General features: G+C 49.8%; 9 protein-coding genes across 9 annotated transcripts; 5 read left to right on the top strand and 4 right to left on the bottom strand.

Annotated features, from left to right (window-relative positions):
- The first annotated feature begins 23 nt into the window (after positions 1-23).
- PV10_04125 (uncharacterized protein) lies at positions 24-1,559 on the top strand. Its single transcript, XM_016368647.1, has 3 exons — positions 24-204; positions 415-464; positions 567-1,559. Exons 1-3 carry the CDS (start codon positions 150-152, stop codon positions 1,494-1,496), a joined length of 1,035 nt encoding a protein of 344 aa, XP_016224435.1. The 5' UTR covers positions 24-149; the 3' UTR covers positions 1,497-1,559.
- Positions 1,560-1,753: 194 nt separating this feature from the next.
- Positions 1,754-3,102, top strand: PV10_04126 (uncharacterized protein). Its single transcript, XM_016368648.1, has 2 exons — positions 1,754-2,164; positions 2,326-3,102. Exons 1-2 carry the CDS (start codon positions 1,817-1,819, stop codon positions 3,043-3,045), a joined length of 1,068 nt encoding a protein of 355 aa, XP_016224436.1. The 5' UTR covers positions 1,754-1,816; the 3' UTR covers positions 3,046-3,102.
- On the bottom strand, positions 3,091-6,055 carry PV10_04127 (uncharacterized protein). Its single transcript, XM_016368649.1, has one exon. The coding sequence runs from the start codon at positions 5,890-5,892 to the stop codon at positions 3,688-3,690; it is 2,205 nt and encodes a 734-aa protein (XP_016224437.1). The 5' UTR covers positions 5,893-6,055; the 3' UTR covers positions 3,091-3,687.
- A 500-nt stretch (positions 6,056-6,555) lies between these two features.
- PV10_04128 (uncharacterized protein) lies at positions 6,556-7,690 on the top strand. The gene is made up of 3 exons (XM_016368650.1): positions 6,556-6,770; positions 6,825-7,014; positions 7,073-7,690. The coding sequence occupies exons 1-3, from the start codon at positions 6,723-6,725 to the stop codon at positions 7,537-7,539; spliced, it is 705 nt and encodes a 234-aa protein (XP_016224438.1). The 5' UTR covers positions 6,556-6,722; the 3' UTR covers positions 7,540-7,690.
- Positions 7,691-9,132: 1,442 nt separating this feature from the next.
- Positions 9,133-11,033, top strand: PV10_04129 (uncharacterized protein). Its single transcript, XM_016368651.1, has 2 exons — positions 9,133-9,495; positions 9,557-11,033. The coding sequence occupies exons 1-2, from the start codon at positions 9,289-9,291 to the stop codon at positions 10,382-10,384; spliced, it is 1,035 nt and encodes a 344-aa protein (XP_016224439.1). The 5' UTR covers positions 9,133-9,288; the 3' UTR covers positions 10,385-11,033.
- A 514-nt stretch (positions 11,034-11,547) lies between these two features.
- Positions 11,548-14,448, bottom strand: PV10_04130 (uncharacterized protein; the record flags this gene model as incomplete). Its single annotated transcript, XM_016368652.1, has 1 exon — positions 11,548-14,448. The coding sequence occupies one exon, from the start codon at positions 14,446-14,448 to the stop codon at positions 11,548-11,550; it is 2,901 nt and encodes a 966-aa protein (XP_016224440.1).
- A 467-nt stretch (positions 14,449-14,915) lies between these two features.
- On the bottom strand, positions 14,916-16,285 carry PV10_04131 (uncharacterized protein; the record flags this gene model as incomplete). Its single annotated transcript, XM_016368653.1, has 1 exon — positions 14,916-16,285. One exon carries the CDS (start codon positions 16,283-16,285, stop codon positions 14,984-14,986), a length of 1,302 nt encoding a protein of 433 aa, XP_016224441.1. The 3' UTR covers positions 14,916-14,983.
- A 666-nt stretch (positions 16,286-16,951) lies between these two features.
- Positions 16,952-18,087, bottom strand: PV10_04132 (uncharacterized protein). Its single transcript, XM_016368654.1, has 3 exons — positions 17,743-18,087; positions 17,399-17,677; positions 16,952-17,342 (listed from the first exon to the last, which is right to left on the bottom strand). The coding sequence occupies exons 1-3, from the start codon at positions 17,870-17,872 to the stop codon at positions 17,206-17,208; spliced, it is 546 nt and encodes a 181-aa protein (XP_016224442.1). The 5' UTR covers positions 17,873-18,087; the 3' UTR covers positions 16,952-17,205.
- A 1,278-nt stretch (positions 18,088-19,365) lies between these two features.
- On the top strand, positions 19,366-22,665 carry PV10_04133 (uncharacterized protein; the record flags this gene model as incomplete). Its single annotated transcript, XM_016368655.1, has 1 exon — positions 19,366-22,665. The coding sequence occupies one exon, from the start codon at positions 19,366-19,368 to the stop codon at positions 22,663-22,665; it is 3,300 nt and encodes a 1,099-aa protein (XP_016224443.1).
- Between the last annotated feature and the right edge of the window lie 182 nt (positions 22,666-22,847).

A 22,847-nucleotide genomic window follows, 5' to 3' on the forward strand; every position in this document is an offset into this window, starting at 1 on the left:
CCACGTCAGCAACAAACACCATCACAACCACCATTCATCCCTTGATGAGTTGGCTGTGTCTTTGGTGATCATCACTACATCAAAGACTGCCACCGTGCTCGACCCATCCGAAGCCCGTTGACTCAACAGTTGACTCAAAGAACTCTTCGATGGCTCTTGCAGGTCTCTCAAACAAATTGAGGACCGAGTACCTCGGCCATGAAGGTTAGTCGCAAACCCATTGGATCATGGGAGTCCAACCCATGAACACCTGAAACTAGTTCTCAGACGTCGACCTCGTTTCCCTATTATGTTGGTCGAGATGCCTCATTGACCGCTTCATCACCCCTTTGTTGTGTTTCTTCGTTCATTTGTTGCGGTCGCTGAAGAACGTACATTGCATGTTGGTCATGGACTGACCACCAATATTCTCAGACCAGGAACATGTTGCTGCCATATCAACCACTACGGCTGCCGTTTTATCCGTAAGTCGAAGCTGTTCACGAAGCAATTGGGGTTGAGTCTGCAACGTGTCAGGCCTCACTGTGACCCAGCTTCAACTGTGGACTAACCTAGGGTTTCTTCAGACACTCTTCACACTAATATATGTGTTACCATTCTATTTGTCACGGTCGACTCGGCCATCGCCGACCCTCAATCGAGATGCTCCCTCAGTCATCAGAGCCCGCATCCAAAGTGTCACGTTGGCCTGTATCGTGGCATCCTTAGCAACGCTGTATTTACTTGTTGTGACGGCCAAACTGACGCCTGCGACTGCACTCCACTTTCTTGGCTGGTGGCCCATCCAGCCGACCGATATAGTCAAATCTTGTGCATTGACCATCCTCCTCTTCCTTGGACCCTTGTTCGAGAAGCTTGTCGTCGAGAGGGAGTTGGAAGACTTCCATAGGGGTCGGAGACTGGTTGAGTCGTTGAGCAGCTGGCAAGGCTATCGCAACTTCATCGCTGGCCCTATCACCGAAGAGGTTATCTTTCGATCCGTCTTGATTCCTCTGCATCTACTTGCAAGGTTTCAGCCCACTCAGATCATCTTTGTCACTCCCCTCTATTTTGGGCTCGCTCACGTCCATCATTTTTACGAGTTCACCTTGACGCATCCTCATACACCTCTGGCACCGGCTTTGCTCAGGTCCGTCTTCCAGTTCGGATACACGACTCTTTTTGGATGGTTTGCTGGTTTCATATATCTGAGAACTGGTTCCATCTACTCGCCAATTGTTATCCACTCGTTCTGCAACTGGGTCGGACTACCTAGGTTCTGGGGTCGGGTTAAGCGAAGAGAGTTGTATCCTCTTTCCCCGGTTGCGATCAGGGGCAAGAATGATCTTGATTCGATTCATGCAGGTGGCTCCGAGGCCCTGGGGTTGAGATGGACGATTGCGTACTATCTGTTGCTCGTTGGTGGGGCATGTGCTTTCTACCTAGGACTGTGGCCTTTGACGGGTTCAGATAATGCACTTGACAATCTATCAACCGCAGTGTCAAAGACGAGATGATAGAAGATAGTTTGTATACGATATATGGGGGTATAGAGATAGAGGGACCGAATGCCACCGTTCATGCCACACAAAGCGTCTTCTCTGCTCCTTCCATATGCCTGCGCACTTATTCGTACACAATCGTCGCTTCCCCATACTTTCTTCGGCTTTAAGGTCCAGAATTAAATCCGAGCAGGCCATAATAATTTGCCGACGTCATTCAAATCATCACTCAGCATCAACCAAAATAAAATGTTGATATTGACTCTCCTTCTGCCTATTCCCCCTTACCTTCCCACCAGTTATGAGTGACACATCACGGCATCACACCCAATGCCATGCTAGGACTGCGGCCAACTTTCATCCGCCATGCGACGTCCCTAGCATCCAGCACTCGTGCTGCCGCACGCGCCACACTCGCAAACCGCTCCGCACAGCCATCCTACCCAGTCATTGAAACATGTCCTTCACCAACGTGTCAATGTTCGCCTATGCCTGAAGGTCTCGATATCGACCACGCACGACATCTCAACGGCACGGCTCCTCGCTACTCGCAACATCTCATCATCTCCACAGGTCAAGCAGACTGGAAAAGCCGCATCGAGGACGAAAAGGACTCCGCAGACTGGGGACGTCTAGTGGCGGATTTCAAGGGTCTTTTGGGACGAGGCGGAGAATATCACGATGTAGGTACATACACACTGGTAGCCAGCACTTGCGATACTATATCTATCCCACACATCCCCGCCAGCCCCGGTCCCAATGTACCCTTGTACCTACATCGAGGGGGCCTCCCCCACATTTCCCCAGAAAAGCTGACTCACATTCAAGTCTTGAACATTCTTAGCCATATAACAATATCATATTGGGAACATCATCCTTCACCGGCAAAAGCAAGGACACCACCTCCCTGTCAGCTGTGCTCTTTCCATCCTTCAAGAGCATCACCAACATTCCCGTCCAAAATGCCTCGCAATCGCAATCAGATCATCTCCGCTTCCTGATCCGCAGCCTCCTACTAGGTGAATCGGCGCCACTTCACCAGCAGTATGATTCCTCATCAATCCCTTCTCCGCTGTCCATCACTCCAATCACCACCCCGACAATCCTGATCTGTAGCCACATGTCACGAGATTCACGATGCGGGATTCTAGGCCCGCTCTTGCGGGACCAATTAGTCGAGTATATCGATTTGCGGAATCGACAGAGTCAGAGCCAGAGTTCCGAGGGCCAGGGGAAGGAGGAGGAGAATTACATTGCTCGGATAGATGATTTCTACGACTCTTCTCCGGGAGTTATTTCAAACACACCAACCGACATCAATATGAATATCAATATCAATATTGGTCTCACATCTCATATCGGTGGACATGTCTGGGCAGGCAACATGATCATTTACATCCCACCACACACGGATATCTCTGGGACATCGTCACCGCCCCATCCACTAGCGGGCAAAGGAATCTGGTATGGTCGTGTGGAACCGAAACATGTACCGGGTATATTCGAGGAAACGGTAGTTAAGGGTCAGGTCATCAAGGAGTTACTCAGAGGAGTGGTCGGATAGATGAGGGTATGGCTTTGAACATTTCACCGGATTGAATTAGAATTAGGTACTTAATTGGGAATTTGATTCAATAGTGCAGGAAGAATTCCGCTCCACGCTCTCCACGCTATGCTATGCTATGCTATGTTGTGCAATGCTATGCCATGATTGCTACTTGAGCTGTGATATGCAACTCACAAAGCTGTGGCAATTCTTCATCATTAGGTCTCATGTCGTGTTAATCATCAATCACACGTTGCATAACCGTTGTCCAAACGTGATCCGGTATGCATGTCATCGAGGTGACTGCACATCTCATTTTCGGTGGCATTTTCTGGCGCCTAGCCAAGCGAATGCACCATACCTATAGGTAGGTATTTGCAACATGTGTATCGAAAGCAAACATGGGAATGTTCATGCCGAAGCTCATGAAACAATATGTACTGTTCACCGGTATGACTGTCACCCGCCCCCAGCATCGATATGAACATCCGTATGCAGCATGTCACCCGCCCCAGCATCAATATGCCTAAGCACCGGTATGATTGTCACCCGCCGCAATTTCGATGTGAAGGTCAATCGGCGTGCATGACGCCCGCCCCGAACCCACCACCAACCACGTGATGGATATGTCCGGATAATGAAGTCGACAAATTTCACACATTACCATCTTCGTCGCCGGGCAGCGGGCTCTAATGGCAACGGGTCATGGTCGATGTCGCCAAAGTGGTCATCGTCCAACTCATCGCTGTCCCATTCGTCTTCTTGGTCGGCCTCCGCCAGACGCAAGAAGTTCTCCAATGCTTGAGCATTGAAGGGCCTCAGCTCGAGAGGCATTCCAGCCATCTGATGGCCTGGTGCTGCTGGCTCAGGTGCTTCAGGTGTTGGGTTTCCTCGTTGCACGGCCGCGGCGTTGACTTCGCCGTTGATGTGCCGTGGTCCATCTGCATGGGCACCACGAGCATGATTGGGGCCATTGTTTCCATTTCGACCTAAGACACCGGCTGGAGGATGATTGTTTCTACCTGCATGTGCATGATTGATATCAGGACCAGCATTGCGATTTCTCTGCTGTGCAGCACCTCTCCTACGGCGGCGACGAGGAGCTGGTGGGTTTGGAGCAGGTGGAGGAGGTGGACCAGGTCCGAGTGGTGCAACTGCATCAGCACCAGCAGGTCGTGGTCGCTCAGGAAGCATGACTCGTTGGGCATTCTGACCATGGGGACCTGCAAAGTTGACAAATTCAATGTGCATGTTTCGTTCGTGGCGTCGAACATCGGGAGCAGGCTCCTCGTCCGAAGTGTCGTCTTCTTCTAGGAGTAGATCGGCTGGAGCCTGCACTTCAGGGACAGGGGGCGCATTGGGCGCTGGGGCTTCCTGGTGAGCGTCGGCTTCGGCTGCAGCGGCCTCCACTGCCAACTCCGCAGCCAGTTCGTCCGGGTTGAAATGTGCGTTGACGTCGACACCTTCACCATCGCCGGCCTCAAGAACCCAAAGACGCTGGTAGCAAGAACTGGCGACGTCATTGAAATGAGCGTACGGATTGGCCGGCATCAGAAAGGCGGAACAGAGGTAACAGAAATGGGTTCCACATTGGAAGCATTTCATGTGATTGCAGCCCAGGATCTTTTGTGCGCGAACATTGCACGTGGGACAGGGGGTCGAGTATTTGTTGAGATAGGCCAATGATGCAGCTTCTTCTTCGGTGATCTCCTTCTGGCGACGAGGAGAGCAACGCGCAAGTTCGCCATGCCAGCCTTTGCGACAGACACAGCAAAAGGCAAAGTCACAGTCTTCACAGACGGACAGGCGCTGAGACATGGGCAGGGCTTCGAGGTCGAGCGGTTCACTGGAAACCTTTGTCGGGTCAGGGCCTTCGTCGTCGGATTCGTCAGAGAAATCTTCTTCCTTCATTGGGTCGGAAGGTTTTGGATGTCTCTTTGACTTGGCAGCACCTTGACACCACTCGCGAGGACAGTAGATGGTGTTCTTGTCGGCTTCGAGGCGTTTCTTGCGCTTGAGATAGACGTAGCGTTGAACCACTTCTTGCTCGAGTGGGATTTGCAGCAACTCACTAGGGTTGAGACCTCGGTCCTGTTTCCTACTTCTCTTTCGCTGTTGAGTGTTTGGGTCGTCTTTGCCACAATCCGGGGATAGACACTTGACGCTGTCGACGTCACCTTCGGTGATACATGAATTGTAGAAGTCTTGCAGACAAGAAACGCAGAAGACGTGACCGCAGGTCAGCATCTTGTGACAAGATGTGCCCTTTTTGGGTTCGAGGCAAATTCCGCAGTCGAATGTCTCTTTCTCAAATTCCTCACGCTTGGCCTTAAGATCGAAGTCGAGGAGGGCGAGTTGAAGATCGCTGCACAAGTGGAGTTTGGTTCCAGCGAGGCCGAATGCATCTTCCGATTCGGTTTTCAGATCGGCAATGAGAGCAAAAACGACGGGTTGTTGTCCGTATTCTTCCCATTTGTTTTCGCAATCCTTGATTAGCCTATCCAGGACTTGTTGAGGAAGCCATTTGGATTGGCAGGAGATAGACACGAAAGGGGGTTTGGTGGCAGGATAGCCTTCGGGTAATGTGATGAGGAGGGAGAGAGGCGGCAAGTGAGAAATCTGGTGCGACTCATCTTGGACTGCAGGCTGGTCACGTAGGACTTGGGGGAGTTGAGGGAGGGCGGGTGGCGTGGTCTCGGTCGGAGGCTTGAAGAAGACGGTCAACGGCTGAAGTGGTGTTACCGACAGATCGAGAGATAGTTTATATGGCTGGGAAGGATCGATGACAATCTCGGGAAAAATAGATCGAATGGAGGAGATTTCCTCGGTTCTTTCATCCTCGGAAGAGTCATTGTCATCGGTCATCCTCGAGGGGTGTAATGATGGCGGGGAAAGAGTTGAGAGGAGAGTACGATGGCGCTAAAATGGGATCCAAGCAGACGATGAGATGCAGAGAATAGATGAGAGGCGTCATTCGACCCAAATGGGTTTGGAAGGGACGATATTCTGAATGTGAATGATTTGGCTGTGGGTTGTAGACGACAGAATGAAATGTTGCTGGTGATGACTGATTAGCAATGACGCATAGGAAAATAAAATATTGGCTTCGGGGTTTTTTACTGGGGGAGGGGTGAGGCAAGAGGGGTTGTTAGTGGCGCTAGCAGATAATTCGAGAGTACGGAGGAAGTAGGCCTACACAGTCACACAGGATATCAGGGTAGGTACCCAGGTGCGCAGGGCTGATGGGCCTCAAGGATGTCTGGACCAACGGTCATCCTAGGAGCCAAGATTACAGGTTCCAGGCGCATCAGTACCTACAGTAGGCGGAGAGTGACCACTCACTGACCACTAGCAAACCCCCCGTACCACCGACTGTACGGCTCGGGCCAAGCGCCACTTACGCCGGGTTCCTGGTTTACAGGCTTGTCCAGACCGTAGGCCAACATGCAAGCGCCCGACCAGCAAGACGAACCAAAATCCCAAATTTGCCTCTCAGCAAAATGTCTTCTTTCTGATGCTTACCTACGCATTCGACCTTCCAGCCTTGCGTTGCTTGCTTCTATTGCGACACTGCACACAATTCCTTTAGCGAGACATCTCGGTTATACCCGTCTTTGACATTAGGAACTTGTCCATTGTGGTTCATACGATGATCTTTTGAAGAAAACCATTCTTGTCTGCTGTTATCTGCAATTATGGACGACCCAGTTTTGGCATCCTTGTCTCTGACCCATGTTCGATATGTACGCTCTGGTGTTCCCATTAAACTCAGCATACAGTGATGCTAATATTATCAGAATCCTGATGATCCCATATCATACCTTTCAGCATGGCTAGCTTTGGTTCCTCAAGGTCTCTGTGTGGTTTACGTCACCTTGATCTGGGCAACACGTGAAGTCGAGGTTCTTCTCATGTTTGCCGGTCAATTGGCTTGCGAGGCCCTCAACTTTGGTCTCAAACGGTTGATTCGAGAAGAGAGACCCCGCCGTACGTACTCAAAGGACCACCTCCTCGTCTCATTAGTGTTCTTGCTAACCTGCTTCAGAAATGTTTGGAAAGGGGTATGGCATGCCGTCCTCACATGCCCAGTTTGTTGCCTTCTTCTCCGTTTCATTGACCCTCTTTCTCCTGGTACGTCATGTGCCGACTACTTCAACCAGCTACTCCCCTTCAACTTTTCAACAACGACTTCTCTTATCGATTCTGGCCATTTTCTGTGCCGGCGCAGTCGCCGCTAGCCGTGTGTACCTTAATTACCACACACCCAAGCAGGTTTTGGTTGGTGTTGCCGCCGGGGTTGCGTTCGCTTTGTTCTGGTTTGTTTTGACGTCTGTGTTGCATCAACAAGGGGTCATTAACTGGGCCCTGGACACGCGGGTTTCCAGGCACCTGCGTTTCCGAGACTTGATCGCGACAGAGGACATTCAAGATGCTGGATGGGGACGATGGGAATCTCGTCAGAAAGCCAAGCGAAATGAGGTCCACGATGCATCTCACAAGAAGAGCCGGTGATGACAAGTCTGCGGTTTTTATGGTTTGTAGACATATTGGATTACAGGCCAATGGCTATACGAGGTTTAAGAGGAATGGGCAGATGTCAAGACAGGCAGCACAAGTGAATTACGTAGATCTCGGCAAATCGACCACATAGCGTAGATGCGACGTCTGTGTTGGCTGTACTAGACCATCAAATGCCACACGAGCTTGTTTCAATGAATCACGTGAAGGTGGGCGGAACAAGCAAAGCGTGAGATAATATGGCTGAATAAGTGCTGTGGACGAGAAGTCATCTCGCGCAGCTTTCCTTGCTCTTGTTTAGGTACCTACTGTACGGAGTATGGACCGTACATAAGATCCGCTCTGAGGGATCTTTCAAGCTGACGTTGACAGGTGTCTGATCGTTGAGTGGCATCGAAGTGATCAAATACAATGACATGGGTGGTTTGAGACTTCAACACTACGGAGTACATAATTCACCAGGCTGAGAGATCCGGAGCAAGATACGGTGTGATGGTGCGAGCTTCATTAACGACAGGGTTGTGAGTGGCTTGAATAAGGGGTGAATGCAGCAATGCCTGTCCTCCGTATACAGTCGGCGCCACGGTTGGTTGGAGGTCGATCATGTCAGCATGATGACTCAGTCGACTTCAAAGTTTATCCTGGTTTTTTGGTGGCAGGCATAGAGATGTGTGGATGAGGTACAAGAGGCTCCCCACGCACCCACAGCTAAGTAGAGGGCCAAAGAGCCCGAGGGGCCCAAAATTGGATACGAGTGGCGTTCTCGTGTGGGCAGCCGAGCACGAAGTTTCAAATATCTTCTCCCCCAAGCCTGAATGGAAACACATACGCGTGGCACGATAAAAATCTCCTGCCCAGGCGGTGCCATGAATGCTCCGCGCGTCTGGTGCATGCCAAATATATGTCCCAAGGCCTTGTACTCCGTTCTCCAGACGTCTCGGGGGCTCGTTTGAAGGCCAAGCTGTGGAGAGGTACCTAGGCAGTCACGGCAATCTGTAGCCTGGCGCGCCTGGTAGGTACCTACGTGCCTACTCCGTATGTGAGTACTACTGTCGTGGACCCTGAATGCTTAAGAGGCCCTAGTTCGATGCTGGTACAGGGACCATTGTATCTTCCCATGGGTTCACAGCATCGGTTAGATTTTTCAACATCTGTACCACATATACAAATACTAAGTAGATATGCAGTACGGAGTACACACCTCAGGCACAATCATCTCCCTGGACGGCTGACATCCAGGGATCAAATAGAACAACCGTTATCGAGTCAGCACTGGCCAGGTACTCGGGCGAGAGGACCCCCCTAAGGCAAGCCCCATTGGAGATACTGCCAGGTCCCAAGGCCCACCACGGCCACCATGCACAAGCGCACAAGCGCACACCTGCACAGAGTCTAAAATGACCTAATGGCCCGCTGTGCAACATTTGCACATCAGAAAGGCAGCTCCATAATTGGCCGAGGGGCTCGAGGCGCCCTTGACGTGTACCGGAAGCCCCGGATGGAGCCTCGCCCGCGCCGATGAACCCAAGTGAAGGTGACTGCCACTTTGGTCGGCCTTGCACAACTTTGGTGCATCTTGTCTCTCTCGTTTCTCACAATCCCATCTTCCATTCTCCCATTATTCAGCCTCTCCTTCTCTTCTCCGCCAACCTTGCCCTTCTTCCTTATCCCTGCCAACCATTCTACTTCGATTCTTGCATTCTGACCTGTTGCTCTCGACCAAGACCTCCAAGCCCAAGCAATATGCATCTCACCTCCGCGCTGGCCGCCAGTGCTTGGGCCCTACAAGCGTCTGCCTTTCTTGTCCCTCTCGAAGTCACCTCCCCAAAGTCCGCCATATCAACAGTAGTGCTCTCCGAGTCCATCTCTCCATTCGACCTTGACTGCCCTCACTGTCCTTACTTTACTGCCGACGGCTCTCCCTCTCCAAACGATGTTCGGACAAAGATTGTGAGCACGTGCCAAAAGACTGAAGTGGTTCAAGTATACTGACTGGTCCTTTGTTCAACAGCACCTCGAATTCGGTATTGACACAAACCAAGAACTGACCGTGAATGGTCACTCACCTTTTTCCAAAAACCAACCTCTTGCCCTCACAGCGAGACAGATTCGCCCAGACGATGGTCAACTAGGACCAATCCTTGACCTCGATTTCGCGTTAGAAAAGTTGCCCGCCGTCAACAGTCACGACACTCCAGATCTATCCGTCACTCCTCTTCGACTGACTATCCTTGCCCTTCAAGGCCACCCCGTCAAGGCCGATACCGTATCTATTTCTCTCCTAGCCTCCCCAGAACAAACCTCGATTGCCGTCGTCTCCACCCTTCCCTTCAAAGACTCACCAGGTGCCACAACCTGCAATACTGCCTCCAATTGGGCTGCTTGTCGGTACCATGCTATTGTTTCAGCTGGGCTCAAGACCCGGCCGATCAGCTATGGTATTCAAGGATCATTTCCTCCCGCGAAACCCGGTTGTCATATGAAATCAGGAAGCAAGTCAGTTACCAAGGGCGCTCATCACCGCCACCATTACCATGCCCACCATCTTGGCCGCCTACTCCACCAAACACTCAGATTCTTCGTCATCCCCGCCCTCCTCGGAGTCATTGGAGGTCTTGTCGCCAGTGCCATCGGTATGGTGGTTGGCCAGTTGATTGTCTTCATCTGGGTTCGATTCTATCGGGGTGATCGACGAGGACGAGTACACGGCCGTGCTGTCGAGATTGTGGTTGAAGAGGATGAAAAGGACACACTCTTAGCCAGAGAGGACATCCAGCCACCGTTATATGAATATGTCGCAGCGGAAGAGAAAGCAGACCAAGATGAGAAAAAGTCGTGAAACCCGAAAAGCGCAGGCAAAAATCACGGAATGCAAGTCACATATGTCATACCACCACACCTGCACTTGAGATGTTATCCACAAACCACATTGGACACTCCTCTCATCGTCCTAGGACACAACGTTTGATGCGTAAACAATAGATACCCCCGCGGCATTGCAGGTGTTGGGTCGAAGGGATAACGGCAGGAATACTGGAACACTGGAACACTGGGCTCTGCCACCATTATATTTGGCACACTCCGGCGGTCCATTGTGGATCAAAGACCAACGCCGTCGGATTTTATTTAGGATTCGAATCGAATTTGGACAATTCACCACTCCAGCCCAGATCAAGTTAGTGGGGTGTGGTTTACTTAGCGAAGGCGAGAGGTTTGGGTTTGGCGTTGAATCCATCGAGATGAATCCTGTGGGCGTTTATCCAGTTTGACTCTTGTTTCGCACGCACGGATTATAAGGAAAAAGGGTAGTTTAGTTGACTTATTTACCTGTATGACAAGTAGTGACTTTTAAGAGTTGAGGGGTTGGGTCGGGAGCAATCATTATTGAAAAACGTAATGCCGCACCTTGTATAGGGTTTAGCTTAGTCGTTTCTCACGATCATAGGATTTCTGATTTAAATTACCACGTGATAAATGATACTACAAAACTTACGTTTAGATCAGACCACGACCAAACCACGACCACGATTCCAGCATTCTAATAAATCCAATGGGAAAATCAATCAATTCATGTTTGGATATCCATGGAAATGTCAGCATATAGATTTTAGATTTATGCATCGATCTCTCAATCAACCTAGCATCTAGTATGTAATTAATTGTCCTGTAGAGTTGGGGTACACATATGTACATACAGTACATATCGCGCACTGATGTATTCCGTTTGACGTCCGTGTTGATACCCAGGTATGTCGCCCAATATCCATCCTAATATCCATTCACATAGCTACCTATTAAGTATCTCACTCTCTCTTTCTCTTCATTCCGTGCCCTTTGCAACCCAATGTCCTACTTCTTTGATATTTCATCATTTTCGCTTTCCATGGTAAATAAGACAAGAAAAGGAAATGAAATGAAGATGAAAGAGAAAAGAAAAAAAGAAACCCTCCTCCAGTGTCGTTTCTTCCACGTTTTCCGGTCATCCAAGAACCCTAAATCATCTCAACTAAGCAACTTATTTCGAATAGCACTCAATAATCGTTGAATTGGCGGTATAGGTCCCAAACGTCCGGGTCGAACGTGATCACCCCATTTGATAATGTCCACTTTCGTTGGACGCCGTGGACGATCATATGAAGATTCAGATCCAGATCCAGATCCGGAAATCGCCGCGGAGTCCGACAGAGTACGATCTTGCTGATTCTGCTCGCCCGCTAACGTCATGTTGGTTTTGGAATCGGACCGCTGTGAACCACTGCTGGGAAAACCAGGGGGCATGGGTTTGGCCTTCATTTTGCCATATTGGGCTGTCGGGTTAAATGGTTTCTTGGGATTGATGTCTTCGAGACAGGGACAAGGGTCTGGATAGGAATATGGATGTGGACATCTCGACACTGGAGTTTGAATGGGACATGCAATGGGTTCGAGTTTCGGACATTCAACTGGTGGTAGTGGTGGCGGGGCAGGGCATGAAACTAACGGGGGAATGGCTCCGTCTGCAAAGACAGTGATATACTGGGTCTCAACCACCGGTTTGACCATCCTCTGGATGTCTTGCAGGCTAGTTGTTGCTGTGGTTTGATTGTCTCCAATCCCATCATCCACTTCAATGAGATTTGCGCATTGGGTGGTCAGAATCTGAGATTCATTCAGCGACTTGTTGGCACTCTTGCACAAAAGCAATTCCGTGGTATTCATCAGCGTCATAGGGTTGCTAGTGATGAACATCTTCCCCAGTGGTCTCACAGTTGTGTCGACTACCGGGTGCGACATCGTCACATTCTGGGTGTGTCGCGAGAAGACCTCATACCCATTAAAGGAGTTGCTGAATGGTCGGGTGATAAGTAACGACCCAATGACAAATGCGAGGATCAACGATTCAGCATGGAGATACAATTTGCCCAGGACCCGTAGAACACCGTCACCATGTGTCCGTCGTGGAGACTTGGTGGTAGTTTGGATGCCCTGCTCGCTGCCTGTACTGGGTGTCCCTTGATCTTCACTCCAGGTGATGCTGGGAAGCCATGATTCCGACGAGGAAAATGAAAATATCGATCGTCTCGACCCACCACTTCCTCCTCTGAGGCCAAGCAGACGCGGAAAACGACTTGCTGAGAATGCAGATGTTTGCGATTCGGACTCGGGGGTTGTTCTCGGGGTAGTCGAGATTGAGCTGCCGCGTCTCTTGATTCCCATTCTGTCGTTGTGATAAGAGACATCGCTACTTGTAGCAGACGATACCGTGGAGTCTTTTCTTGGGGCTCTAGCTGGCTGATGTCGAGGTACGTAAGGCATGATCGGCCGTTGACTAACTGGTTGAACTGGGCGCGCAACTCGTGGGATCCTCAACTTCAGGGTCGGCTTTGTACTACTGAAGCTCGATGATGTGGACACCTCGCTGATTCGCATATCATCGCTAGAAAATATTTGATGCGAGGCTAAATTCCGCGCCTTTGCCAGAGCATGGAAATTGTTCAATGCATCTGTTAAGATAGCATCGATCACTTCCACAGGGGTATTGCCGGTTTCAAGTCGCAAATTCAAGGTTTTGATCATGTTGCTTGAGAATGGCTGCAAGTTGTGCATCTCCAAAGCACTGTGCGGAACTTGCTTGAGATCATATTTGTCCCAAAAGGAGGCTTTGAAGACTTTGGTTGTTACCAGCTCGTGATCAAGACCAGACTCAATTTTAGTCTCATGAGGAGAACTCTCCTTGCGCGAGATTTCTGAGATTGGTGATGGTGATGATGATGATGCGACCTCGAGAGCCTTGGCCAGGGTCTGCTGAGGCACAAGAGGGGAGATGCTCATTGTGTAATCTTCATCTGTACGATGGACAGACTGGTTCTTTAGGTGATCATAGAGAAGCATGTAGTCGGCACTATCCTTGGATTTCAGTTCCATGATCTTCTCGGTCCAGTGGCGAATATATTTCCTCTCTTCATAAAGGCGCTGGCAAATCTCTCTGCATTTCTGAAGTTCCTTTAGACATGTTTCTTTGACAATGATAGTCTCTGCAAGACTAGTCTCCAGTATCTTGAGCTTAGAACAAGATGCATCGCGCTGTGATGTTAGATCTTGGTTTTTGATGGTATACTCACGTAACATGTTTTGCTGCATGTCCATGACAGACCGTAGCTCTCGGGACTCCGTTCGACTGCGTTGCAGAGCTAACTTCGTAACTCGCTCACGCTCTTCGGCATCAGTTTTCTCCTGGGTGGCACGTCTAGTCTCCATCTTTAGTACCCCATTATGGTCGCTCTTCTGCTGAAAGCGACGATTGGTGGTATGAAGGTCCCTTGAAAGGTCTTCGATCAACACCTCTAGTTTATCAATTGTCTTTTGATACTCGTGCTTTTGAACGACGAGGGCGTGCTCGGTATTTTCCAATCGTGCAGTTAGGTCATTCTGCAACGACGAGCAGCAGCCTTCATCTAGGGGAACAACACCCGCGGTTCCGGGCGTCACAGGGAGAGGGACATCTTTGGCTGAATGATCGAAGTCGATGGTTGATCGCAGACACGGGGTGTGAGGTGGTGCTAGTGGCTCAGGCTGTAAACGGTCCAAGGTAAGAGGCGGATCGACCATCGCGGTCTGTAACAGTGAAGGGGTAACAACTATTGCCGCCAATTCTAGAGACTGTGATTGAGGTCTGAAGGCTTTCGGTCTAGGTGTCCTCGATCTTCTGTTGGAGGAAGGGGAGGTGTACATAGGGTTCCCGGCATCTTCGTGAGGGACTTGAGGGCTCGACTGCCTCTTGGAAAACATGGATGAGGCTTCGAGTGGGCTGCCTTGTTCGACAATCGTGGGAGGCATAATCGATGTTTGCTGACGGCTTCCTGATGGTGATTGAGATCGGGGACTTGACTTGACGAAGCATTCATCGGGGTCTGTGGAGGGCATATTTGAATGTTGACTTTGTCACGCTAGGACAGGGTGGATGGGGTTTCTCAACCCATGTCTGAGGACAAGTATGAGAATGAAGCAGGTTGTCTCGGTTGAGATCGGTGTGACATCTGAGACTGTCCAGAGAAAATGTAAAATGCAATTCGATTGTCAAGATCGGCGGCATTGCGACCTGCGATGTGCCCACTTGGGATCCTAATTACAAGCTCGTCCATTCAGAGAGGCTTGAATCTGCACAAAGAAACGTGAATCATGAGAGCTTGAAAGCGATTGCAACCGGATCAGCCATAGTGAATAGGTATCTTGCAATGTGCGACTGAAGTGAGAGTGGCCGCTTTCAGGTTTGAATGGGCACATTCTTGATTCAAAAGCAACAAAGAGGCTGGTGAAACACGTGCCCACACATTCCATTGTCAGAAAAACTGTCATGGTCCACACAATTCAGATCTCGCTGGAGTGATGGATTAAATTTTCATTTTGATCACAATTAATCTCAAGGTTGTGGCCAGAGGACCAGCCCTGGCTGCAACTTTCAATCTGCCAGAGCACCAGTAGCAGATTTTTTACATTTGACCTGAACAATGTGTTGCTTGCCATTGTCCCCCGCAACCAAAGCGGTGAGTTTGCCCCCCCTGACACATCCAGAGTCTAGACCTTTGGTGTAGGTCTTCAGTAGGAGACCTTTTTTGGAATCATGGCCATAGACCACAGTCGTGTGAGACGTTGGCGATGACCATCTTCCGCTGTCTCTGTATCCTGCAAGGCGTTGCTTCGCAGGTACTAGCTGTTGGTATTTGTTCCAGAGATGATACCAGGGGACGCTTCCCGCCCGCTCATGGTTCTTGGAAGGAACATGAGTCTTGAGATCAATGACTCGCATATTCATCACAGAGGCCGGATCCTGGTCCATAAGGCCAACGCCAGGAACAAGTCCCCCATGCACGACCACGACTTGCCCACCAAATGCTTTCATTTCCCCAACCCGGAGAATGACCGGACAACGCCTCAGGTAATCAAGCTGTTCAGCGTTCAGAGCTTTGGCAAGTTGCATCTCGGGCGTGTCTGCAGTGAATGAATCCTGGAGAGACTTATCTGGACTTTTGCCGCTTTTCGGCTTGTTGGTCCTCAATGATGCTGACTTGACCTGATCTGCGACCAGAAGCAGGCGGTCTTCATGATTTCCTCGAACACAAGAAGCCTTGTACGCCCGAAGAAGATCTACTACACCGGCAGTGTCCGGTCCTTTGGCCACCATGTCTCCAGCGGCAATCAGGTGGTCTGTCTTCGGATCAAAGTTGACTTTTGCTAGCAATTGTTCCAGCTCAGCCTTGCAGCCATGAATATCTCCTACAAAAATAAGGCGCTTCTTCTCCGATGTTGTGCCTGACTTATGCTTAGAGGAATCTGGCAGAAGCCTGGGATCCAAATCCTGCATGTGTATCATATTGGGGAAATGGGGCCTGATGTTGATGCCGAAGTGGTCGGCTGTGGAGGGCTTCATGTCTCCCTTCAAAGCCTCCCACACGGCTCGTTCCTCTTGCACAAAGTTTGAAAGAAACTGCGTCCACAAGAGCAATAGGAACACGCCAGCGACGAGGAAGGTTGCCAGATACCTCCGCGGCCGAGGAGCTTTCAATATGGCCACTAGCCTATCAGTAAAGGCATCGAGTTTGTGGAGAAGGCGGGATTGATAGGATGGTCGTAGGAAAGAGGGTAGGGATCGGCGAGATGGATGTGGTCGCCATTGATCTGCATGGTGGTCTATCGAAGACTTTCGCAGGCGATGGTCGGTGAAAAGGGTTGAGTCCGGGGAGGGATGGTTGGGGTCAGGCATGGCGCTTGCGAGCCGACTCCTGAATCATATACCGTGCTGGGAAAATGACTGCGCCATTCGGAGTTGATATTGACTGGCAATGTTCAAGCACAAGAAATGAAATGAACTGTAAATGCAGGAAGGATGGAGAGATGAACGCTTCACAGAAGGGAGAGGCTGACTTGAGAAATGGCAATCAATAGAGAGTGGCACTAATATGGATGGTGTGTACGCCTTGCCTTGGGTGTCAGGACTTGGGATGTTGCTCAAACGTTCAAGCTCTGGGCGGAGAAAACGGGTCTGGATATCGAGTCGTCTGACCACCTACCTTATCCGCGTTGGGATTGGCATCATCTCCATGGATTTGGCAGACACAAGAGTGTCAGCTAATAATTAAAATGGATAAAAAGACCCCTACCGAGCAAAGAAATAACAAGTGTAGCGTAGTGAGCGATATCGCGGCAGAGGAGAGGTTCGCTTAGAAGCCCAGGAAGCCAAGCACGTTGCCAACGTCATCTGCCAAGAGATAAACCAGTGAAAAGGCAGGAACCAAGCGCTGTCAGGCTGCCTTGCCGCTCCTTCCCTTCCGGAAAAATAACGGTCGCGTGCTACCTTGCCGTGATGGGTTTTGACGTGCAATCCTCCAACTGGGCAATCATGGCACTCATGGCACTTATGAAACACCACATAATTTCATATACAATACAGACACACTCATGGATCTACACTGATGTCACAAGCTTTGAGTCCAGTCGGAAACTTTTTTCTCAATTTTTTCTCTAATCGCGCTTCCTGAGCCCGTCGTATCAAGAATCCGCAACGCCAGCTTCAGCAGAAGGTAAGAACAAAACATCCGCAGGTCATCATGAACACAAACAAATCCAGACTTGACAACTCAGAAGGATAAGTAAGATGTGTCATCGGCGAGAATTCCTGGCTGCTTATACAGCCACCCCCAGAATAACCAGCCCAATGAATCCAAGTCCAATTATGTTCTTGTGGATAGCTTCTGGTGCACTGTTTCCTGTTGATGTTGCACCTGCGGCATTACCCGATGAGGTCGTGTCTGCTGAATCTTCTGTGTCTCGGTCAGTCCTGTAACGGAGTCCACAACCATGTCAGGATGGAACCTACCAGATCCAGAGGAAGCGGTGGTGGTTGCCGCATTTGACCCAACGGATGCTGTATTGCTACTCCCGCTCGTTGGTTCTGTTGAACCTCCCGTTGTTGTGGCTGTCATAAACAAGGAGCTGATGCACGCCGATTGGCAATCGGCATATTCCTTAGTCTCTTCGGCTGTTCCATTACCTTGAGGACAAGCTGCGGCACATTCGGTCGTGGCGTTGGCCTGCAATTGACTCGGACAAGGCACGTTGACGCAAGCAGCCTGACAACAGACATCTGCAGATCCACCTATGTAACCACCTCCATCAGCTGCCACAAATTCTACAACATTTACCTTGTTCCTGTACACTTACACTTCTGCAGACATCCAATCTGAGGGTCGATCGAGGCAAGTGACGTGGGAGAACTCGTTGTGCTGCTGGCTTCTTGGCCTACGACCAGAGCAGCAAAGCCAAAGGCGGTGAAAACCGTGAAAAAGCGCATGTTGCCTCGGAGGGTGAGAAATGCCGTCAAGGTTTTACGTTGATATATTGGAAAACACCGTCGAGGGCAGACAGAGAGTAAAGCGAGCGTCGAGTCGGAATCAGGTCAAGATTTGACGTCGTGATTAGAAATGAATGGACGGCATCGAGTAAATGCCAACGTAAAGCAGACCAGATGCAAACGCGTGAGATGGAGGATCAACGCATGGGAAATCCCGCGCGACAGAAGGAGATGCCTACATATGTACATATCGAGTTTGGTTCGCCGCCCTACGCCAGCCCTCGTCCTTCCATGAAGAGACGCTGTTGTGTGGCCATTGGCAACAGCGATGTATACACTTCGTTCTATCAATTTCCGTAGATGATGGGCAATGCTTGTTTACAAGGTTAGTGTTTCGGAAAGGTGCAAGTGGCGTACCACGAGACAGGTCGTTGGTTCGTTAGGTGACGGGATCCCTGGCCTTCTGGGTCCGCCTCGCGCTGCCTGGGGTTTGGGCCCTGGAGTGGTGAAGCAGTGGACTGACAGAGGGGATCAGTTTGGGGCCGCTAGGGCAGCTTTTGCATACAGTTAGGTAAGCCTTGCCGGCATAAATAGTGGCTGAAAGCTTGCTGATTGGATTCCAATAAACAGCTGCCAGGTGGTTCCCTGCCCTGGGCATTCAAGGCCCGAACCGATTTCTTGATTGACTGAAATTCTGACCCTTCAATTTTGGTTTTGGTAGATCCTTAGCCATGACCTAACTAGAAAAATTAAAAAACGCCCACAATGTGACATTCGAACAAACAGTCCTCCGGGGCGTCGATAGGCCAGGCAGAGACTGTGGAAAGACAACCAAGACGACCAAAGATCTGGAAACGTCGTACATCTGTTTTTGGCACACACAAGCATAATGACAGCAGCATATCATATGTCGGCAATAGATCGACACATCCCGCCATCAACCACGTGCTTCAAATAATACTGTAGGAACATCCAGTACATACGCGTAGCACATACATGATGGAAAATTTGAAGCCCAACGCCCTTTTACCTTGTGTGGGATGAGAGACTGAATGGCCCTGAGCTGGTTAACATTGGCAAACAAGGGAAATTACCTCGTATTCTCAAAGTCAACCAATCCAAATCTACCCAGCTACACTCTTGCCTCTACACTGGAATGCCCGAGCTTTAACATGATCGAGGCTAGATCGTTCTTTCTAATGCTCCAGCATCAATTCAATCGTTGAGTGAGGTAAACTAAACAGATTTTCGCGCCTCATAACCAAAGAGGCTCTGAAGCGACTTATCACGTGACTTCAATGTTGATCATGTGACTTCGCGTCATTCAACGCGTCATCCACGCGCCTTTCCCAATATCGATCAAGGCCTCAGAGCCAACGTCAACCAAAGACACAAAAACTTCGAAAGCGTATCTCCAACCCCGCATTGACATCCACCTCATGACGCTCTCATTAACATACCCTGTCATCCCTCAATCCAAATGACTCAAAACAATGGACTTTATCGATGACGAAGCCGAGTCAACTTCTGAGAGTGAAATCCTTGTTCCTAGTTCTCAGACAGACGACATTCCTCGGTCGCGAAAGCGCCGCCGCACTGACAGCTCGGTCGGTGAGAGCGACTATGACTTACCCTCTAGCTATGTTGAAGTCGACGAGCTCAATGAGAATCTGGGAGTGCGGAAATCAAAGTATGAAGATCACATCCATGTTCCTCTCGCAGAAGATCAGGCCGGCAACACTTTTGTGACCCAGTTAACACAACAACAATTCTCATCTCCTTCCAGGATCAGAGGGCCTCGATGGATGAAACCAAAGCAGAATGCAAACCCGTCCCCAGGCCCTTCACCAGACAAAATTCCAGCGCCACAAACCACCATTATCGACGAGTTTGATGACGATGACGATGATGATCTTGCCTTGTTGGAAGCGTTCGAGAATGCTACCGCAACATCGGCAATACACAAGAGTCGAATGGATGGAGCCGCTCAAACCTCCTCCAACACTCGAGCACCTCTCCAGAAATCCAATTCATTCCGCCAGACTACACTTCATGGCTTGCACACCACCCAGCAGCCGGCAGCGTTGAATCAAACGCAGTCAAGGGCCCCCAACTGGCCTATGTCCAACCGCAATGAGCCCCCTACACATCACCAAATCAACCGCGAAGCCATGAAAACCTGGGTCTACCCTACAAATCTAGGCCGCATCAGAGACTACCAATATAACATCGTTCATAAGAGCCTATTCAACAATCTCCTCGTCGCCCTTCCTACCGGCCTCGGCAAAACATTCATTGCTGCCACCGTCATGTTAAACTGGTTCCGTTGGACTAAGGAGGCTCAGATCGTCTTTGTCGCGCCTACTAAGCCCCTAGTCGCACAACAAATCGATGCCTGTTTCAACATTGCTGGCATTCCCCGATCCACAACGACAATGCTCACCGGCGAGGTCTCACCTGCCCTTCGTGCAGAGGAGTGGCAGGAAAAGCGTGTCTTTTTCATGACCCCACAAACACTAATCAACGATTTGAAGAATGGCATGTGCGACCCCAAGAAAATTGTGCTTGTGGTGGTGGACGAAGCCCACAAAGCTACCGGTAATTTTGCCTACGTCGAAGTCGTCAAGTTTTTGCGACGATACAATTCAAGCTTCCGCGTACTCGCGTTAACCGCAACGCCCGGTTCGACAGTGGAAGCAGTTCAAGCAGTCATAGACGGTCTTGGTATCGGTAGAGTCGAGATCAGGACAGAAGACTCGTTGGATATTCGCCCATTCGTTCACTCAAAAAATGTCCAGCTGGAGGTTTTTGACTATTCGGATGAAATCACCATGGCCTTGGAGATGTTCTCTGCTGCGACTCGTCCACTGATGACCAAGCTTTGCTCACAAAACGCATATTGGTCCAGTGACCCAGAGAAGATTACTCTCTTTGGTCTCAAAAAGGCTTGGGAAGACTGGTCAAGGTCAGAGGCTGGCAGAAATGCTGGCTTCCCGGTCAAAGGTATGCTGCGAGGCATTTTCACGCCCTTGATGAGTCTGGCTCACAATCTGGAACTTCTCAAATATCATGGAATCGGTCCTTTCTTCAACAAGATGCGGACATTTACCGAAGGGGCGTCTTCCGGGGGAAAATACCACAAACAACTTGCCGAGGACGAAAACTTCGTAAAGCTGATGAATCGACTTCGAAGCTGGATGGCCAACCCTGACTTCGTTGGTCATCCAAAACTGTCACACCTCAAAACTGTTGTGCTCAATCATTTCATGGACGCCGCAAATGGGCAGAGCGAGACACAAAAGTCAACCCGAATTATGATCTTCACCCATTACAGAGACAGTGCTGAGGAGATTGTCCGAGTTCTCAAAAGACACCAACCAATGATCAAGCCTCATGTTTTCGTGGGACAGTCCGGAACTAAAGGGTCGGAAGGCATGGACCAGAAAACTCAACTCGACATTGTCAATAAATTCAAAGCTGGCACGATTAATACGATCGTGGCCACCTCTATTGGCGAAGAAGGTCTTGATATCGGTGAGGTTGACATGATCGTGTGCTACGACTGCCACAAATCACCCATTCGAATGCTACAGCGCATGGGACGAACAGGCCGCAAAAGGGCCGGAATCATTGTTCTCTTGCTGATGCGAGGCAAGGAAGAGAATGACTATTACAAAGCAAAAGACAATTATGAGAAGATTCAGGGCAAGATTGAGGATGGAAGGGACTTTCAATTCCATGAAGATCTTTCTCCTCGAATTGTACCCAAAGATATTGTTCCTGTGGTGGACAAGTGCGTGGTCGAGATTCCAGCTGAAAACACCCAAGGGGGCTCAATCGAACCCAGGAAGAGAAAACCCAAGAACGCCAAAAAGCCAGCGAAGAAATTTCACATGCCAGATGGCGTTGAAACCGGTTTTGCGTTCTTGGGAAACGGCAAATCCGCAGATCGCAAATCGAAACAAGAGCCGAAAATGGTGAAAACAACGAGAGACATTGAGATTGCCAATGTTCCACCTATGAAGGAGGTCTTGTTAACCGAGGCCGAGGAAATGCAGCTCGAATTACAATATGTTCGAGTGGCGGGCACTGCTGATCAATATACCCAGCGAATAAGGATGGGAGAGTTTCCTCATCAGCAACGGAGGCTGGGGAAGACGGATGCAATCAGGCACTCTCGGACGACCAGAAGGTTGGTACAGGCATTCAAGAAAATGACAAGCACATCTCATGATTGGGAACGACCATCGAGATGCGATGTCTTTGATCTACCCCAAGAAGCAGACTCGGAGACACAAGACGACTCTTCTGAGAGTCAGAAAGTGAAAGTCAAAGCGACGGGAAGTAAGGCGAGGGCGAGGGCGAGTGCGACTAAACGTCATAGCAATGCATCACGCACAGCCCCCTCATCTACCAAGAAAAGATCACTTCCCCATATCATTGACGACGATGAGGATGAGGATGATCTAGACGGTTTCATCGTCGATGATGACTACGATTCGACCGAGCACCAGACAATCACATCTCACAAAAAAGACAAAAGCACCAAATCTCGGCCTAACCGGCACATGGAAGATCCTCCTTTAATTGCCTCCCAGGAAAGCATTGGATTTCACGATGGAGATGATATGCCTGACCTAGCAGCGATCATCACCAGACGTCACACAGATACCATCCAAAAAAGCAAAGACAATTCATCTGCAAAAGGCACTTGTTGTCACGCACCGGCACCAGGAAGATCGAGGCGAATCGTGGATAGTGATGATGTGGACGAAGAAGACTCAATGCTATAGAGCTGCGGCGCCCAGCATCTTGATCTTAATGTTGATCTTTGTTGAATTAAATAAATCCTTGATGATTCATTGATCGAGTGATCGGTCACTAATAACATATGCATGCATGGCTTTGAAGCTCCCATTCCTTGGATAAGAGGTTCACGTCTCGCGATAGGATAGGTATCACATCACAACACAAC

Source organism: Exophiala mesophila, assembly GCF_000836275.1.
Source record: "Exophiala mesophila strain CBS 40295 unplaced genomic scaffold supercont1.3, whole genome shotgun sequence".
Classification (NCBI taxonomy): Eukaryota; Fungi; Ascomycota; class Eurotiomycetes; order Chaetothyriales; family Herpotrichiellaceae; genus Exophiala; species Exophiala mesophila.

Bases quoted from the DNA above. Each gene is read 5' to 3' on its own strand.
- PV10_04129 (XM_016368651.1), top strand. From the start codon at position 9,289: ATGCATCTCACCTCCGCGCTGGCCGCCAGTGCTTGGGCCCTACAAGCG. The intron at 9,496-9,556 runs GTGAGCACGTGC...TTTGTTCAACAG, and splicing joins ACGATGTTCGGACAAAGATT to CACCTCGAATTCGGTATTGA.
- PV10_04132 (XM_016368654.1), bottom strand. From the start codon at position 17,872: ATGCGCTTTTTCACGGTTTTCACCGCCTTTGGCTTTGCTGCTCTGGTC. The intron at 17,678-17,742 runs GTAAGTGTACAG...GTGGTTACATAG, and splicing joins GATTGGATGTCTGCAGAAGT to GTGGATCTGCAGATGTCTGT. The intron at 17,343-17,398 runs GTAGGTTCCATC...ACCGAGACACAG, and splicing joins CACCGCTTCCTCTGGATCTG to AAGATTCAGCAGACACGACC.
- PV10_04127 (XM_016368649.1), bottom strand. From the start codon at position 5,892: ATGACCGATGACAATGACTCTTCCGAGGATGAAAGAACCGAGGAAATC.
- PV10_04125 (XM_016368647.1), top strand. From the start codon at position 150: ATGGCTCTTGCAGGTCTCTCAAACAAATTGAGGACCGAGTACCTCGGC. The intron at 205-414 runs GTTAGTCGCAAA...CAATATTCTCAG, and splicing joins CGAGTACCTCGGCCATGAAG to ACCAGGAACATGTTGCTGCC. The intron at 465-566 runs GTAAGTCGAAGC...GGGTTTCTTCAG, and splicing joins CTACGGCTGCCGTTTTATCC to ACACTCTTCACACTAATATA.
- PV10_04126 (XM_016368648.1), top strand. From the start codon at position 1,817: ATGCTAGGACTGCGGCCAACTTTCATCCGCCATGCGACGTCCCTAGCA. The intron at 2,165-2,325 runs GTAGGTACATAC...GAACATTCTTAG, and splicing joins GAGGCGGAGAATATCACGAT to CCATATAACAATATCATATT.
- PV10_04128 (XM_016368650.1), top strand. From the start codon at position 6,723: ATGGACGACCCAGTTTTGGCATCCTTGTCTCTGACCCATGTTCGATAT. The intron at 6,771-6,824 runs GTACGCTCTGGT...TAATATTATCAG, and splicing joins CTCTGACCCATGTTCGATAT to AATCCTGATGATCCCATATC. The intron at 7,015-7,072 runs GTACGTACTCAA...AACCTGCTTCAG, and splicing joins TCGAGAAGAGAGACCCCGCC to AAATGTTTGGAAAGGGGTAT.